Here is a 17,759-nt window from a genome sequence, read left to right as displayed (position 1 = left end):
CTCTCCTTGCCGTTCCTGGCGGGAGCAGTACAGTAAATTGGATAAAGTCCGAATTTTCAACGTGTCCGTTTACGGATTATTTGAATTTTGAGCCTACAAATTGAGTTATTGACTGTGATGACTGGAATTTGGATATATTGCTCATATTGAATATTTTTGGAGTCCATTGATGTGAAGTAGTTTTGGAAGTTCCAAACGCTTTAACATATCACTGAAGGTTCAGCATATGAACGTTTCTACTTCCGGTTCACTTGACGCAACAATTGTTTACACATCCGGGATGTGCAGTTCTTTTGTTTACTCTTCTCTTAACCAAACGATCTCCTTAAAAACATTATCATCAGGTAAGTACCGAAGTAAGAATTTAGTGGACTGAAAAGTCCCATTTTAAAGCATAGTGGAAGTCGTTTGGCTTTATGTTGAAGCTTCGCAGGCTTACCTAACTTAGTTTAGCTTAGCTCGCTAGCTAAAACACGCTAACGCATTCCGATTGCTTTGGTTTAACGCAGTGGTCCTCATTAACTTCATTAATCATTAATCAACTTTCTGTTACGTCCCCCCAGGAAGACGTAAACGTTTCGCGCCCCCCCCCCCCAAACTATTATTATAAGTACACCTCTGCCTGAGATTGTCCTTTTTTCGATTACAGACAAAAATAATATAGATCAACTTACAATAAGGTAAGCTTACTGCCTGAGATTGTCCTTTTTTTCGATTAAAGAAAAAAATAATATAGATCAACTTACAATAAGGTAAACTTAAGTATTAGGCTCGAGCGTTTACGTCACAGCAGCACGGGATCGTACGAGATTTACGACAACGCAGCCATTTCGGAAGCACGTCTACATCACGGGACATTTAAACTTAACGGCAAATACAATTCAACTACGAGTGCCAAAGATGGAAAAAAGTAAGGAAAACTTGCCAGTTCGATACAGAGACAAACTTGTTACCACGGCGAAGGACAGATATGTGAGCAATTTTAAGGATGTGAACAATGTTGACCCTTACGAGCAAGCTGAACACAAATGGAATAAAGATGTCGACAAGCTTCCACCACTACGCGAAATGGACATCATGCTGTATTTAGTGTTTGGTGTAAGTTACTACACTCATCAGCAATTCCAAAATTACAAATCGCTACAAAACTACGAAGTTTTGCTGCGGATGGGTGCAGGATCTGCACATTATGACCATAGCAAACGGCAACACCATCTTTCTAGCAAAGGTAGGCAATGTGTGGTTACATTAGTCTGTGACCACGGATGTATAAATTTTTTTTTGCAGAAAATGTAGCTTGTGTACAAATTCTTTGCCACTCTCTCACGTCAAAATATTACAGCTTTTTCATTTAGCAACGACAGGAATTATGTCTTATGAAGACAATGCACATGTATGCATGCTAGTTGTTTAGCTGTAGCTATAGCTAACAACAGGCCAACTTAGGGCATAAAGTTACCGAAATTTGCGTAAACAAACGAAATTAACTTTCCGGAGTGGAAGTGCATAGAGCAAACTCTGTGTGTAACTGGAGAATCAAACGGTATGCCCTTCCTTCTGATTGAGGCCACCCATGCCATTCTTCGACGTTTGGTAAGTTCAGATATGAGCTTTCCCTCGCCTTTTCTCCATGTAGGGATCCGGAAGAAACTCAATGGTGTTCCGTCGAGCTGTACCTTCTCCTTTCTATTCGATCGGTTGTTGCAATTCTTTACACAATAATTTCCAACCATTTTTAAACAGCGACCTGTGTTGAAATGCCTCACTGTTTATGTTTCCCGCTTCCAAAATGGTGATAGCGGCGGAAACCTCGCGAGTGCCACGTCATACGCTCGAGCCTATTAACGAACATTGTGTTTTGTAACAGAAAAGGTGCATCGATTTGATCGATTAAAAAGGTCACATCCAAATTGTAAAAATACACCCAAGGTACATTTTTTGACCATTTGATACTGAAAAATAAAATTCAATAAAATCAATTAGCAACATTAACTAGTGAGGACAATATGCCAAACAATTTGACCGAAAAACCAAAAAAAAAACGAATACAACTAAACGACCGTCATTCGAATGAGGGACAGTTTTTATTTTCGCTGCTCGCAGTACCAGCTCCTTTGCAATGGTGTGGGGTTATAGACCCTACCCACGTGACGTCACAACTCCGCTCTCCTGAATGGTACCGCCCAACTGTCCGTCAAAACATAGTGTTAACCTGTTACGGCTACGTACATTCCTCCTATTTACGGCGTGTTTTTCTGCTCCTTAACATTAATAATCAAAATGGTGAAGGCGTGTGTTGCTGTTGGTTGCACTAACAGAGAAGATGGAAGGAGAGACTTGAAGTTTTACCGTATTCCGAGGGATCCAAAGAGGAGAGCGAAATGGACGGCTGCAATTCGACGTGAAAACTGGGCACCAAAAAATCACCACAGACTATGTAGTAGTCATTTTATATCCGGTAAGATGCATTTAAGATATACTTAGAGGGTTTTGGGCTGACAAATAACCACAATTAAGATCATTGCTAGGCTAATCGCCGACAACATACACGTATGTATGTAGTGAGAGTGCTATCGCTAAACCATATAAACATTAAAAGCCTTAACTCCATTGACAAACGACATGAAATACATTAGACTTGACAGTGGATGTTAGCAATAACAAAAGATTTTGAATTGAAAATTTCGTAACTCACCTTTCCAAGCACAAGATAGATTCCTGCCGAATTTTCATGGACGAGGACCTGTTTCACCCAGCCAGCAACGAAGTATTTATAAGCCTCCAAGCTCTTGAAGTTTTTCAAATTTTCGTGAGAATAGGCTGATTTTGTGTGGACAAGATAATTGTAAATATCAGCGTAGCAGATGTCAGGCAGACAGGGCGAAGACAGTGGGTCGAAAAACATCGATTTGGGCATCAAATATGGATCTGGCGACTGCATAGAACGAAGCTTTTCCACATAACGCCTTTTATGCAACACATCCAGTGAGTTTACGGCATCAGAAAGCACCAGGTCTTCCATGAAATGCATTTTAAATTCCTTGATCAATTGAAACCAATGCTAATACAGAGACAAAATGACGGACAAGTGGGCGGAACCATACAGCGAGCACGTGGTTTTGTGACGTCGGTGGGTAGGGTCTATTTAGCACTGAGCATGCTAAACAGTGCTCGCTGGTACTCATAACAGTGACAAAGCGGGACGATTGTTGGCAAAATTTGTCACAATTTTGCTGAAAAACAATCAAGGGGCTTATCAACGAGATTGGGGCCTAATGTCTTTAAGTGACGTTTTAATTGATTTGGCTTTCCGATGTCTCCTACAAACATTTTTAGACACAGTAAACAGTTGTCTTTCCTCGTCTCCCACTGTATTAAAAGTCAAAGCCAAAAGCCAAACGGCCCGAAAACAGCACATTCTCGGCAGCTTGGGGAGAACCAGAGAAGACGGTGGGTCACTGCGTGAGCCCGGTCTAAAAAACGGCCACAGCTCTTCATATCGCTCTGCTGTGTACTCTTGTTAGGTTCGAAAATATTGTGCGCACTCTGAAAATGAGAGCGCCACCGCCACCCACCGAGTGAATGTGCAAGTCCACTTTATTCCAGTATGCAAAAAAAATGTTCCCAGAGGTCACATGTAGGGCTGCAGCTATCGAATATTTTAGTAATCGAGTATTCGACTGAAAATTCTATCGATTAATTGAGTAATCGGATAAAACATATATTTTTTAGGCAAAGAGCAATTATAAATAGACATGACAAAACAAGACATTTCATCTAATACTGAACCATTTTCAGTCCATCAATGTCTATTTTCGATGTACTTTGTTGAAAACAGCCGACAATTGCATCTCAGATGTGACTAGGAAAAAAAAAAGACAAATTCACTGCTTTCACTCAAAGAACTTCTAGATCTTTTTTTTTTTTTTAAATCTTGTTTCTTACCTAAAAATGTCATTACGCTTGATAACACACATCACTTAAAAGTTCCCACATGTTTCAATTGAATTTACATTTGTGTCAAGCTATTTTTAAATTCTAGTTAAAGTTTTAAAATAATCTAAATTGTTAAATCCTGATTGGATTTTGAGTTTTTCCAGTGTTCAAAATAAATGTATGATACCTCCCGTAATGGAGGACATTAGGGACCATTGCTACTTGTTGTTTTATCCAGCAATAGCCACGTTTACATGCTGACTTATATTCATACCGATTCAAATAATTCCGAATGGAAATTTCACATCAGCTGTTTACATGTCACTTCATCTATTCCGATCCAGCGTTTACATGTGTCTGCCTTTATTCCGAAAGGACGTTTGACAGCTGCCGTCTGACATGCGCAGATTAATCAAAACAAAGCGTCACGTTGCAAAACATGGAGATCGATCGTCAGATCAGCTGCTGTTTTAACTTTTCGAGTGGAAACAAAACTTCAGAATGACACGCCGTTCATTTAAAAAGTTGTGTGGGTGCGCTGTGCGTGTGCTTGGAAGCCATGTTGCAAGTGACGTTACTTACGTCACCAAGTGACGTCGCCACGTCAGTACGGAGCATGCGCAGAAAGAACGCAACCAGACACCATTCCGCTTCCCTGTTTACATGATATAATTTTACTTCTAATTGGTTTGGGAAAAGGAATATTCCACCCCTGTGAATCGGAATGAAATTCCATTCGGTTTGGGCCTGTTCATTCCGAATGAGGTGTTTATATGGAACACATTTATTCGGTTTGAACTAATATTCCGATTGTAATTGGAATATTTGGCTCCATGTAAACGTGGCAACTGACTACTGAGATAAAATTGACAGTTAGCTTGATTATGTTTTAACTTTACATCCTCATCACTCTACAGCGCTATGTTTTTACAGATTAAATAAAGCCTGTATGTAAAACACGTTAGCCACGCATCGACGGTAGTCATAATTAATAGAAACCCAGCCCTCCGCAAGGCTAACGTTACGTAAGCAAGGGACAGTAACGTTAATCTTATTTATCAGCGCTGAGAAGTCTACTGCTTTAAGATGGCGGCTGTTTATTATCACCGCTGAGTGTCATTTCACATATAGTTCTATATACATGTGATATCTATGAGATGCATCAGACGCTACCACCGTAGCACCATGCCGGCGTAGTTTTTAGCAACGTCCGCATAGTTTGTAGCAACTGTTGGCTGCAGTCATTTTTTTTTGGGGGGGGGGGGGGCGGTCTTCCTCTACTCACGTAAAGTCAGCGCGTTGTCCCGCATTAAAAGTGGTCCGGGCAAAACGTGATGCTTAGAGCTGGCAAAATTAAACAATTGTTCGGGGCGAATAAAATTACTCTGATCAGTTTCTCGAGATACATGAGTTGCTTGAGTATTTGTTTCAGTTCGAGTCACATGCGCCACCCCCTGGGGGCGCACACCACTGTTTGAGAAATACTGACTTAACGCCACTTCCGATTTGTAAAGTTTGTTTTAAGTCGATCGGTTAACATGAGAGTGATTACATTTAATTGTACTGTTTGAGACGCTTCTTGACCTGTCTTTAAGAGGCGACAAATTACTACTGACTGAAGGCCAAGGCAATCCCAATCATCAAGTCAAAGAGTACAGACGTGAATAAGAGAAGAAATCCAGGTCACGACGAACAACTGAAAAACAAAAGAAAATGAGGGTAAGATCATGACATTAGTTGTTGTATTTTTGATGCAATATCAGATTTTCTTTGATGTGATCGTGATCAGTGAATGTGACTGTAGGACAACAAGGCCATATCTGACTTGCGATACAAGGTTCACGATAACAATGATCTCATGATATGGTGGGAACACAATTATTAATACACGGGCCAGGAAATCATTCGATGATACTGCATTCTGCAAAGCTGTATTCCTTTCGTCAACAGTGACGATAACGAAAATATTTCGTCATCGAACACTTTTTTTCATGACGAGACGATAACGAGCCAAAAACATGTTTTGAGAGACTGAAGCATAACTAGCCTAATATGGGGTCAGATTAGTCTCATAAGTACTCGTACACACATTGTGGGATTCATAAACACATAGCATGCGAAACACACACACATTGTGGGATTCGTACACACATTGTGGGATTCGTAAACACATAGCACGCGAAACACACACACATCGTGGGATTCGTACACACATAGCACGCGAACCACACACATTGTGGGATTCGTAAACACATAGCACGCGAAACACACACACATCGTGGGATTCGTAAACACATAGCACGCGAAACACAAACACATTCACCAAATGTGTGTGTGAATTGTTTTACGCGCATTTGTAACGTGCTTCCAATTACAAATTCCCACTTACGAATACAAATTCCCACTTACGAATGTGTGGATCGTTTTGATACCCGTCATGCGCAACTGAGAAGAACACATGCATTTTTTTAACTGGAGCCCGTCTTCAGCCAATCAGACGTCTTCTTCTTAAACAGCCAATCACAAGGGCTGGGCTGTTTCGTTACGTCACTGCTGTGCGCCTTCAAGTCCGGCTGGAGATTCCTTTTAGACTACAACGCAGTTCATGCGGTTGTCGTGCGGGTAAGTAAATTTCTAAAGTATTTTCTTTTTATAGTGCCTTTTGACCACTAACCTATGTAAGCAATTACATATACACGAAATACTTAATTGGAATATTGTTGATATTGCAAGACGAAAGCGTAACGAAGTTAACGTCTCATGATAAGGAGTAAACACTAGCTTCCTTGCTTCTATTGTTGTCGTTGGAAGGGAGTAATATTTCTAAAGTATATTCATTGTATAGTGCGTTTTGTCCGCTAACCTCTGTAAGCAAATACATATACACGAAAGACTGAATTGGAATATTGATGATATTGCAAGACAAAAGCGTAATGAAGTTAACGTCTAAGCAGTAAACATGTTGGTCGCCAAAGTTTTAATGGCGATTCGGTTATTGTTCAAGAGAGATTTTTTTACATTATAGCCGGTTAACAGCGTACGGAAGTTAGCATTGTATGATATAAGCATTAAACATTTGGGTCACCTGGGTTTTAATGGAGTTTCGTGCTTGAAATCATACAGAAATTAACCATATGGCTAGTGACCCAATTAAGCCATTATATTTTGAGAAGGCTAAGTCCTATATATATTAAAATTTTTCAAAAAAGCTTAACTGCTAATCATTGTTTTCGGGAGTGTATGTATAAAGTATTTGGAAGTCATTTTTCAAATTTGTCTTTCTGTGCATGTGCTTTACAGTTGGTGTACAACATGGAGAAGAGGTTCCAGGAGATTTTCAATTTTATGTCTAGGGGTGAATTCCCTAATTTATAGTGAATCTCAGAAATGTGCTTTAAGAAGATATATGCAGAAGCTCAAACTGAAGGGTGAGTAGGCAAAGTATTTGTGATGTTGCTGTTATTTATAATATATATATATATGTGTGTGTGTGTGTGTGTGTGTGTGTATACAGCTATATAATTGTTATTTGTGTGTATTTGTGTTTATATGTGATCCAGTCCCAAACAGAAGCACGATCACTGTTTAATGAAGTACACTCGGCTTCAATTGGTGCACACACAGGCACTGTTAAAACCAGATCCTCAATGTACTCCAGAAATTATTGGGATGGCATGACGGTGGACATTGACTGATGGGTATGTGATGGTTTATTTCTGCATTTTGTCACTAACTAATTTTGGTGAGCTATTTCAGATCTTATTAACCTGACCCGTTTCTCATGACGATTTGTTTTAAGGTCTCTGAATGCGACGGATGTCAGAGGACTGGTAACTCTTTGGCTGTGTGTGACACAGCCATTACAAAGCATTAAGGTATATTTTCATACTGACCGTGTGTAATCAAATAAAGAAATGTATTTCTGGTTTTTATTACATGCGTGAAAAATTGGAAACAGCTTTGTCTAATGTCACGCATGTATTTAATATTTGGACATGCGTGAAAATTAGGTTTTTATGTGTTCCCTTCATATCAAGGTGGGAGCCATCTACCCAGATTAAGTTAAAAACTTCAAAGATAAAACATGGTGCTCTTCAGATTTTGTAGGAATAGCTGTAAGAGATATGTTCAATATTGGATTTGCCTTTCACAGGTGTCTGCTGTTTGGGAGTTGGTTGGGATAGACCTGACTGGGCCTCTCCCAAAAACCAAGGATGGCTTTCAGTACATTCTTACTGCCACCGATTATTTTTCCAAGTGTGTTGAGGCCTTTCCTTTAAAAAACAAAACAGCATCAGAAGTGGCATAACGTATCTGCTCAATTGTTTATAGACACAGATGCCCCCAAAGAATCCTGTCCGACCAAGGAAGAGAATTTGTCAATTAGGTATCTGAATGCATTAAATTATTTTCACAGTGGGATTTTGGCATTGTTGTTTTCCCCCTTTTTTATTTATTTTTTATTTTTTTAATTGGATTTATTTACAATGTATCAATTTTTCAGCTCAACGATAACCTTTGTGCCTCCTGTGCATTGAAAGGAGTGTTACAGCTGCATATCATCCTAAGACGAATGGGCTGGATGAGAGGACAAATAGCAAATATAAAACGGCAAGTTGTTGTTGGTGTTCTAAAATGTATATCTAATTGTACCCTTCTACTTCGTACAGCTCTTACAAAATTGGTGAACGACCGACAGGATTTGTTTGGTGGTTTGGCCTATTCAGTAGATAATTTTGACCGGATGGTCATCTGGTCAAGTGCCGTAAATAATAACTTTTTTGATTTAACAATGTTGTGTTTTCAGTTAAATTACTGTGGGCTGCAGAGGATCAAGGCAAGGTGGAGGCTGTCGTTGGACCGTATAAATTATATGACACATCTTTTCATACGCTAAAAGGCAACGGCTGGCTGTCTGATGAAGTCAGTGGGAGCAATAAGTGTTTAGCAAATAACAAAGATTCTTGCCTTTTGCCAATTTTTTTATTTTGCTATGCAAGTATTTGATGCATACATGCATATCCTCATTGAAAGGCAGCAGCCAAGTGCTGGATATAGTTTTTCTCAATGCATTTATTTTTTGCCGGAGTATAGTTGTAATGTTGTTACCCCTTTTTTTAACAGGAGCCCATTCACCAACTCTCTGCTGTGGTAGCTGGGAGTCTGCTTTTGGGAAAATTTCAGCCTGTTAGAAAGGTAATCCATTTCATGCCAATATTTAGCTATATTATTTTAACGCCAGTAACCCAAAATAACAATAATTTGGTATTGTATGTTCTTCAGAGGAAATTCCCTGTTGAAAAAAAAAGTGTATTTGTCCTGTCCTGTCCTGTCCTGTATGCGCTCATTGGATTTTAGTGGTTAGTGGGTTTCTTATATTTTCTTAAGACCTACCGATTCTGGAATGTATTATATATAGCTATTAATTTAGCTGATGCCATACAGAAGTTAAATTTCATTAGTAAGTTAACTACATAAATCTGTCATTGTGCAGAATTACACAAAGGAACTAACCTTTTATAGATTGTCCACATTTCTAAGAGAACACTGGTGATCAACGATCCCTTGAGTAACGAGGACAAATATGAGCAAAATCTTGCGGAATTGGAGGTAACCGCTTCAGAAAGTTTAAATTCCTAGTATTATGTTAATATGGAAGTTAATAGTTCAATGTTCATCTTCATTGTTTTGCTTATAAAACAATAATTAGGAACTTCTTGAGGTTGGCGGGCCGTGAGTTCCAAATAGAAACTTGGACTACCAAAACTGTGGCCCATAACAAGCAGCAGAACAACAGTAGCTGTGGGGTTTTCACATTAAAGGTAATGATTTTAAGATTTCGGAGTCTCTGCAGTAAAACTTTGCTGCTGTTGTTGTTTAGCACTGATATGTAACAGAATGCCTAAAATGCCATTTCAGTTTGCGGAAGAGTATATGGCCAATGGAGATCTCAGGCACAACCAGACCCACCTTCCCGAAGTTCTGAAGGCTCGAGGAGATCTAGCCTGTGCCCTCCTACAGGCTGGGAGTCTGAGATGTCTATTTGAATTAAAAAAATGTCTCAAAACTTACTTGGTCTCCTCACCTCACATAATTGAACTCCTGATTGCTCTCAATGTCACTATTTACTTTCAAAGGCATCCAAAGAACAGATCTGAGGATTTGCTGCTGCGCTTTATCCTCTCTTGCCATCATTGATCACTTATTAGGTTTGTCGCAATAAAAAAAAGTGTTTAAAAAGGTAGTAAAATTCATGTGGCAGGTCTTAACCCCTTAATGCCTGCAATATGAAGCAATTGTCAGAGAATCACAAAATGTGAAAAATAAGGTCTTAAACCTTTTTTTTTCCAAATTTGTAAAGAAAAATGTGTAATAAGCGCTCTAATATCTATTTTCCTTGTTAAATCCTGTTTTTCTCATGGAACATGCAGATGCATGAGTTGACTTGCATCCATTTTTTTTTTTTTTTTTTTTTTTTTTTTTTTTTTTGAGGAAAGAGTTCTAAATCCTAAGTGTATCAAATGTGATTCATTTGGCAAGAAAGCTCTGTTGCTCCAAGTCTTTCAAAAAATATATTTTTTTATATCCGTAATAGACTACCATCCTTTAAATACTGTCACTGTAGGTAGCATTTTTAACAGGCTTATAATGTCTATTTTTTTCCTTTTAAAATGGTCTTAAATTGGTTTAAGCATAGACATCACAATCATACATTAAGAAGTCTGAATTTTCCCAAGTATGACTTTCAAATAGGCTTGAAATGGAGAAAGTAATCTTAAAAAGACTTATTTAGCGGAAAAAAAGCCTGTTAAAAATGTGCCACATATAGTACAGTATTAGACATCTAATCTTGCTCTCATCATCCCTCTGCTGAGCGGTTCAATGAGTTTTTCACCAGTTGACATCCAATACATTTGAAGTGCATGGGAGGTCCTCCCACTCAAAATGGATGGGACGTCTTCAGCTGTCAATGACAGAGAAAGGCAAAACCGTTAAACGTATGCTACACGTACGCTACATTTGTTCGACGGGACACCTTGCATCGATAGTCCCCGCGGTCGAGTTGAGCTGTCAAAAACGGGGCTCCTACTTTTACAAAAGCTCCCCATTTGTCACTTGTCACTCAGTACACCGGACTTGAAGGCGCACAGCAGTGACGTAACGAAACAGCCCAGCCCTTGTGATTGGCTGTTTAAGAAGAAGACGTCTGATTGGCTGAAGACGGGCTCCAGTTAAAAAAATGCATGTGTTCTTCTCAGTTGCGCATGACGGGTATCAAAACGATCCACACATTCGTAAGTGGGAATTTGTATTCGTAAGTGGGAATTTGTAATTGGAAGCACGTTGCAAATGCGCGTAAAACAATTCACACACACATTTGGTGAATGTGTTTGTGTTTCGCGTGCTATGTGTTTACGAATCCCACGATGTGTGTGTGTTTCGCGTGCTATGTGTTTACGAATCCCACAATGTGTGTGGTTCGCGTGCTATGTGTGTACGAATCCCACAATTGCGTGTGGTTCGCATGCTATGTGTGTACGAATCCCACAATGTGTGTGTGTTTCGCGTGCTATGTGTTTACGAATCCCACAATGTATGTACGAGTACTTATGAGACTAATCTGACCCCATAGCCTAATGCCAGTTTTTGTTTGATGCGACAAAAATGCACAATGGTTTCCATCACATGTTCACAATGTATGCCATTTTTATGTGTAGTTAGCCTGCATCGTAGCAGTGTCTGCTTGTGTCACTCTTATACCGTGATGCCCCCCCCCCCCCCCCACCTGTTCAGTGGCCTTCAAGGCTTGCACACACGGTAGAATTAGTTTTCTTATCTTGGCCAGAGAAAATATGCAATGTTGCTTTAGCCTTTAACTCATTTGCTCCCAAAAACGTATAAATATGTTCTATTTTTAAATGCTTCATTGTCCCAAAAACGTATTTATACGTCTTTTGCGTTTTTTGTTTTTTTTTTACAAGAAGCTTCTATAGCTTCCGATCTATCGCCGAAACAAAAAACAAGCCTCAAAACCAATTTTAAAGCAATAAAACTGGCCATTGGAGGGCAGTAGCGCATTTGGTAAGACCCCTCAACCCGATTCAACCAGTACAACTTTATTGTGACGGTGTAAGTAAGTTAGCAGAGCCCCTCCGCAGCTCAGGTCGCCCGCACGCTCGAGTGTCCTGCACGGAAACGGGCACGGCCAAACCAGTTCCCCCACAGGAACACAAGCTCACCAGGCGAACGAGACAGTGGTCACCACAAAAAAAAATTTTAAAATTCATCTTTACGAGACAGTCGGCAATGAGGAAAAAGTTTAACTGCTGTCGCAGCCACCAAACGTCATCTCTCAGTTAGGTAAGTGTGAATAAATTGTTACTTGGCTATCAAAAGCTCTATTTGGCTGGTTGTTCATGTTATTTTGTAAAAGGGAAAACATTATTCAGATGTTTGGGATGTAACTGAAGCAAAAAACAGCCGTGTTAAAATAAAAGTTATGTTTGAAATTTTTGCGTTTACAAAAAGCTCCTTTTCTCCGTTTTTTCATCAGAAATTGGAAAATTGCTCAAACTGAGCTATTTTCTAATGCTGATATGTAAAGAATGGAAAAAGATATTAACTTATTTTTTCCTGCTGAAAGAAGAGAGTCTAGTCTTTCTTTTGGTGGGCTCCATGTTCATATAGACCCTACTCACGTGACGTCACAGCCACGCCCCCACACCATGTTGTCCGTATACTCGTCATGTTAATGCATTAGCCGCTTCGTAAATTCATCCTATTGTGGCGTGTTTTTCTCCTCGTTAACATTAATAATTAAAATGGTGAAGGCGTGTGTGGCGGTCGGTTGCAAAAACAGAGAAGATAGACGGAGAGACTTGAAGTTTTACCGTATTCCGAGAGACCCGGAGAGGAGAGCGAGATTGACTGCTGCAATTCGACGAGAAAACTGGGCTCCAAACGACTTCCACAGATTATGTAGTAGTCATTTTATATCTGGTAAGATGCATTTAATATATATTTAGAGGGTTTTGGGCTGACAACCACAACTAAGATCATTGCTAGGCTAATCGCTGACAACATACACTCAGACGTTGTGAACGAACTACCTGAAAATATATAATTATAAGGGGATAATAAGACAGTTGTCATACAATTAATTTACAATTTCACTATTGAGGTCAAAAGCCAAAAAATAAATTAAACTAGGGACAATCTGGAGTAGTGCTATCGCACTTCATATTTATTACATATTATATATGTATGTAGTGAGAGTGCTATCGCTAAACCATATAAACATTAAAAGCCCTAGCTCCATTGACAAATGACATGAAATACATTAGACTTGACAGTGGATGTTAGCGAGAACAAAAGATTTTGAATTGAAAATTTCGTAACTCACCTTCCTAGCACAAGATTCCTGCCGAATTTTCGTGTACGAGGACCTGTTTCACCCAACCAGCAACGTAGCATTTATAAGCCTCCAAGCTCTTAAAGTTTTTCAAACTTTCGTGAGAATAGGCTGATTTTGTGTGGACATCTTGCAAATATCAGGGTCAGGCAAATACGGCGAAGACAGCGGGTCGAAAAACATCGATTTAGGCATCAAATATGGATCTGGCGAATGGATAAACTGAAGCTTTTCCACATAACGCCTTTTATGCAACGCATCCAATGAGTTTACGGCGTCAGATAACACCGGGGCTTCCATGAATTGCTCTATAACTTGCACGACTAATTGAAAACAATGAGAATAGGTCTAAAAAATACGGACAATATGGCGGCCGGATACAGCGACACATCATTTTGTGAGGTTGGTGAGTAGGGTCTATAGCAATAGAACAGAATTTTCTGTGGGTCTTGCAAACTCAGCCAAAATCCAGTAAAACGGCCGGGAGCGAAGGGCCGTGCTCCGCTGAAAATGGCTGGAAGTTAATGAGTTAAAGGTCTGTGTTGAGTGATCATAACTCGTGTAACTCGTAGCGTTAGCATAACATTCGCTTTTGTAACATATAACAATACAATAATCTAAATATAAGTGAGTTAATATAGTTTGTGTTATTTTTTTAATAATAACAATGTATTGCATTCGAGTGATTTGTTAGAATGTATTGTCACTACATTTGTGGTTGAATTGGTTGAAAGAAAATTAACAATATCACTTATCGGCAATAATTTATGAGACAATGTATCGCCTACGTAAATTTGTTATCGCGACAGGCCTAGCCACAGGATGCTTTCTGCCTCATCGTTAAAAAAAACTCAGTAAAAACCCAATGGGATAATATTTAAAATGTACTGGAAAAGCTGGAAAATTGGTCCTCAAAGTTCTTCAAAAGTGCTTTAATCTGGCCATGAAAAAGGTGTACGAACCCTGCTACCAATATGTCAGGGTTCAATTTGTTGCCAGGTAACAAATTGTAAACACCAAGAAAGACATGCTCCTCAGCCCAGCATTAAAAAACATGAAGTTAGTTAATTCATCCATGTACTAGTCCTTCTCATAATAGGCTTGAACTCCTAAAGTTGTGTTTAATTCATCTTAAATATATGAAAGTTTAATTTTTATCATTACATTGTGCGAAGTAACGGATTTTTTCACACTTTTTTTTTTTAGAAATACTTTTATATTTCTCTCCATATTATAAAAAATATGCAACTGAATATCATTGTAAAAGCTTGGCCGTAGACTTCACTATCAGTTGACGAGACAGCTCCCAAAGACATTGCACAACGCCTTCCCGTAGGGGGCCGGGCCAGGCAGAGTGTCGTGACAGCTTTCACTATGGTAACTCAAACACACACTGCGTTCTAACACCAGATTTAGGTGGAAACAGGACGAAAGTTTTAGCGCATACAAGCAGGCAGGAGTGTCTCAAGAGCGATTTGGTCAAGGATTCAATGTAATTATCAGATAAAATAGCACCATGCATGTATTTTGAAACGTTGTGAAAAAAATGAATGGAAAAAAATTGCGCAAGTTTAGCGTGAAATATTTAGGTCAAATGAATGATAACTGCCTGTTTTTTTTTTGCTTGCACCCAATAATCTAGACTGTTTTATGTTCATATCTATAGAAATTCCGGGATTTACGCATTTATTCATAAGAATTTTCAACTTAAAAAACCATCACAAAAAAGCTTTACAATAGCTTTACATTTTTTGGCAAAAAATTAATAATTTAGACATTTCAGAGTCCATACAGAAAAAAAACGTTTTTTTGTGTGTTTGATGTAACATTTCAGTCTAAAAACGACGAGGGCCAGATAGCCGGCAAGACGTGCTGAGGCAATGTGACATCGGAATTCAACTTAAATAAGTTCTGATTGTATAAATAAAAATACACATTTTGCTTTTGTTGAGTAAAATTAAGATGATTCTGCATGCTTTCCTTAAGTATTAAGTTTCAGATGTGAAAATTGAGTGATTTATTAGCTGTTGAAAACTTGCACTAAATAAAAAAAAATAATGAGTTGCTATTTTGGGCAAAAACTTGATGTGTTAAATATTGCTATTGATCCTGAAAATATAGGTGATTATCTCTACATTTGGTGATTTTTGTGCATCTAGCGTAAAATCTGAGAATTTTATAGTCATTTTGTTTTGTTATACTTACCTTAATTTTCGGATTATAAGCTGCTACTTTTTTCCCTCATTTTGAATCCTGCGGCTTATAGTCCAGTGCGGCTTATTTGTTGATTTATTTGGGTTGATAAGTAACACTTTGACAACAGTGTCATTAGACTACCATAAGACCGCCATAATTACGACATGATTATGACAATATCATGGCCGTTAATAAATGCTTATGACAGATGTCATTAAGTATCATGTGGCAAATTACGTCACCAACACTACATATATGTCCAGCTCTGATCTTTTGCATCCATTAGAAAAGTGAGATAATTTGCCGGATGACACAAAATGACATCTGTCATGATGTCATTAATGCTCCTGGCAGTGTCATGTCATAATTATGATGGTCTTATGACAGTTTTATGGTGCCACTGTCAAATAAAGTTTTACCAAATACCAGAGCTAGCAATTTATGAAACAACTGGAAGGGTAAATGAAGAAATAATTAGCACAGAACATGAATTTTGATTGTTATTTAATATTTGTCGCGCTTCAACAGTGACGACAACAGTGTTGACAGTAGGGCTGTCCCAAACGACTAATTTTCTCCCGATTAGTCAGCCGACTATTTTTACGATTAGTCGACTAATCTAATGATTAAAAAAATTTTTTTTTTTTTTTTTACTAATTTAGCAATGAAATTTTTGTTGACGCCTATCAATTCACAAAAACATATTGGAACACTTAAATTATTTATTAAAGTACAAATAAACACGTAAATAAAAATAATAAATCCCAAATAAACAATGAGTTCAAATGCTGATAGAATTAACTAGTGCAAAAGAATGGAATGTAAACAGATTCAGAACACTGACTTCGCCTTTCCAACATGATTCAAAACAATTCTTAAAAAAACACCTAGCATTAATAGTATAGCATAGTAATATATATAATAGTGTTAGAGGCAGGAATTTGAGCATTACTTGTTTTTGGTGTGCAAAGGGTTAATGAGTGTGTGTGCGTGGGGTGGGTGTGTCACTGTCACTCTGGCACCTGATTAATACCACCTGTGACTACCTGAGAAAGTTTGATTGAGGTAGAAAGAGAGGAGGCAGGGTGCCAATTTTCTGTTGACCGCTAACGCCAGCATTGCATTTAGTATTCCATCCCATCGTATTAGATTCGCTCTATACGCTAATATTTGATAGTTTATGTTCGGTTCAACTTCACTTTAAGTTTGACACGATCACGGTGACGGTGCACACTATTGCGATACAGCGTATACGAACGTGTCACTAGTTCAGCTTAAGCGGACGTGAAAGTGACAAATTTAAAAGTAGTGATGTGACCAAAGTTTATTATACACGCGATCATATTAAGGAATTAGACAAATGGAAGCCATCGGATGACCGACCCAGCCTCACCCGAGTCGTCGTGGATGCAGCGCGTCAGACAGAGCCCCGCTCTCCTCTCTATGTGAGTAATTGGACACTCACACAATATTGTCAACAGAAAACGGTGCTTACCTATTAGCGCGGAAACTTCGTTGGATTGCCACTCGCAAAATAATGGACCACGCTGGATGTTGACTGTGAGTAAATGAAAAAGATTGACTGAGCGCAGCGCAACCCATGGTATGTGGAAGTCTTTTTATTCATACTGTGAACATTCACATGCTTGGACACAGTTGATTAATAATAGTGACATATTGGATGTCTTTGGATGCCGTGGTCGCTGTGACGTCATCTTGATCTCCCGTTAACTGACGAAGTGCGTGTGTGTGCGCGCTCATTAACTAGGTGACAATTGGTGTCAAGAGTTGCGTTAACGAGGGCTCATAAATTTCTTCTGCAACTTTGTGTGCATCGTTTGCTGGGTTTCAAAATGAATGGATCAATGCCTGGTTCAGTTGTGAATGAATCAAAGTCAGAATCAAATGAAACAAAAACTAATGAAGCTGTGAAAAGGAAAGTCATTCTCACTGAAAAGGCTTTAATGTGTAAAATGGAAAAGCTTCAAAAGGAACGCCAAACAAAGGTGAATAAAATGAAGAGTTACATTATTGCTCTTAAAGAGCTAATGGAGAATGATGACAACGCATCACAAGTCCAAACTCAGTTAGACATCTTGATGCCATTGCACGACGATGCAATAATGCTACATGAGTCACTAATGGAAATAATCCCTGATGCTGAAAAAGAAAAACAAACAGCATGGTTTTCAAGTATTAATAAATATAACAAAAG

At 38.7% G+C, this 17,759-nt stretch overlaps 1 protein-coding gene across 10 annotated transcripts in view; it reads left to right on the top strand.

The window, feature by feature from the left end:
* The first annotated feature begins 222 nt into the window (after positions 1–222).
* LOC130920020 (gastrula zinc finger protein XlCGF26.1-like) overlaps positions 223–17,759 on the top strand; it is a 29,357-nt gene continuing 11,820 nt past the window's right edge. The window contains exons 1-14 of one of the 10 annotated variants that reach the window (XR_009064090.1): positions 223–344; positions 5,532–5,655; positions 6,453–6,558; positions 7,237–7,364; positions 7,497–7,634; positions 7,736–7,811; positions 8,090–8,193; positions 8,269–8,323; positions 8,441–8,859; positions 9,061–9,132; positions 9,220–9,296; positions 9,460–9,546; positions 9,647–9,758; positions 9,856–10,016. Coding sequence is in view for 2 of the 10 variants with exons in the window: in XM_057842816.1 (XP_057698799.1) it covers positions 9,521–9,546; positions 9,647–9,758; positions 9,856–10,134 (417 nt within the window). In the remaining 8 variants the exon portion in view is untranslated. The other 9 variants (XR_009064096.1, XR_009064088.1, XR_009064082.1 and 6 more) reach the window with 9 other exon arrangements.

This window comes from Corythoichthys intestinalis, chromosome 1 (genome assembly GCF_030265065.1).
Source record: "Corythoichthys intestinalis isolate RoL2023-P3 chromosome 1, ASM3026506v1, whole genome shotgun sequence".
Taxonomy (NCBI): Eukaryota; Metazoa; Chordata; class Actinopteri; order Syngnathiformes; family Syngnathidae; genus Corythoichthys; species Corythoichthys intestinalis.
This window is presented reverse-complemented; position numbering and strand designations above follow the sequence as displayed.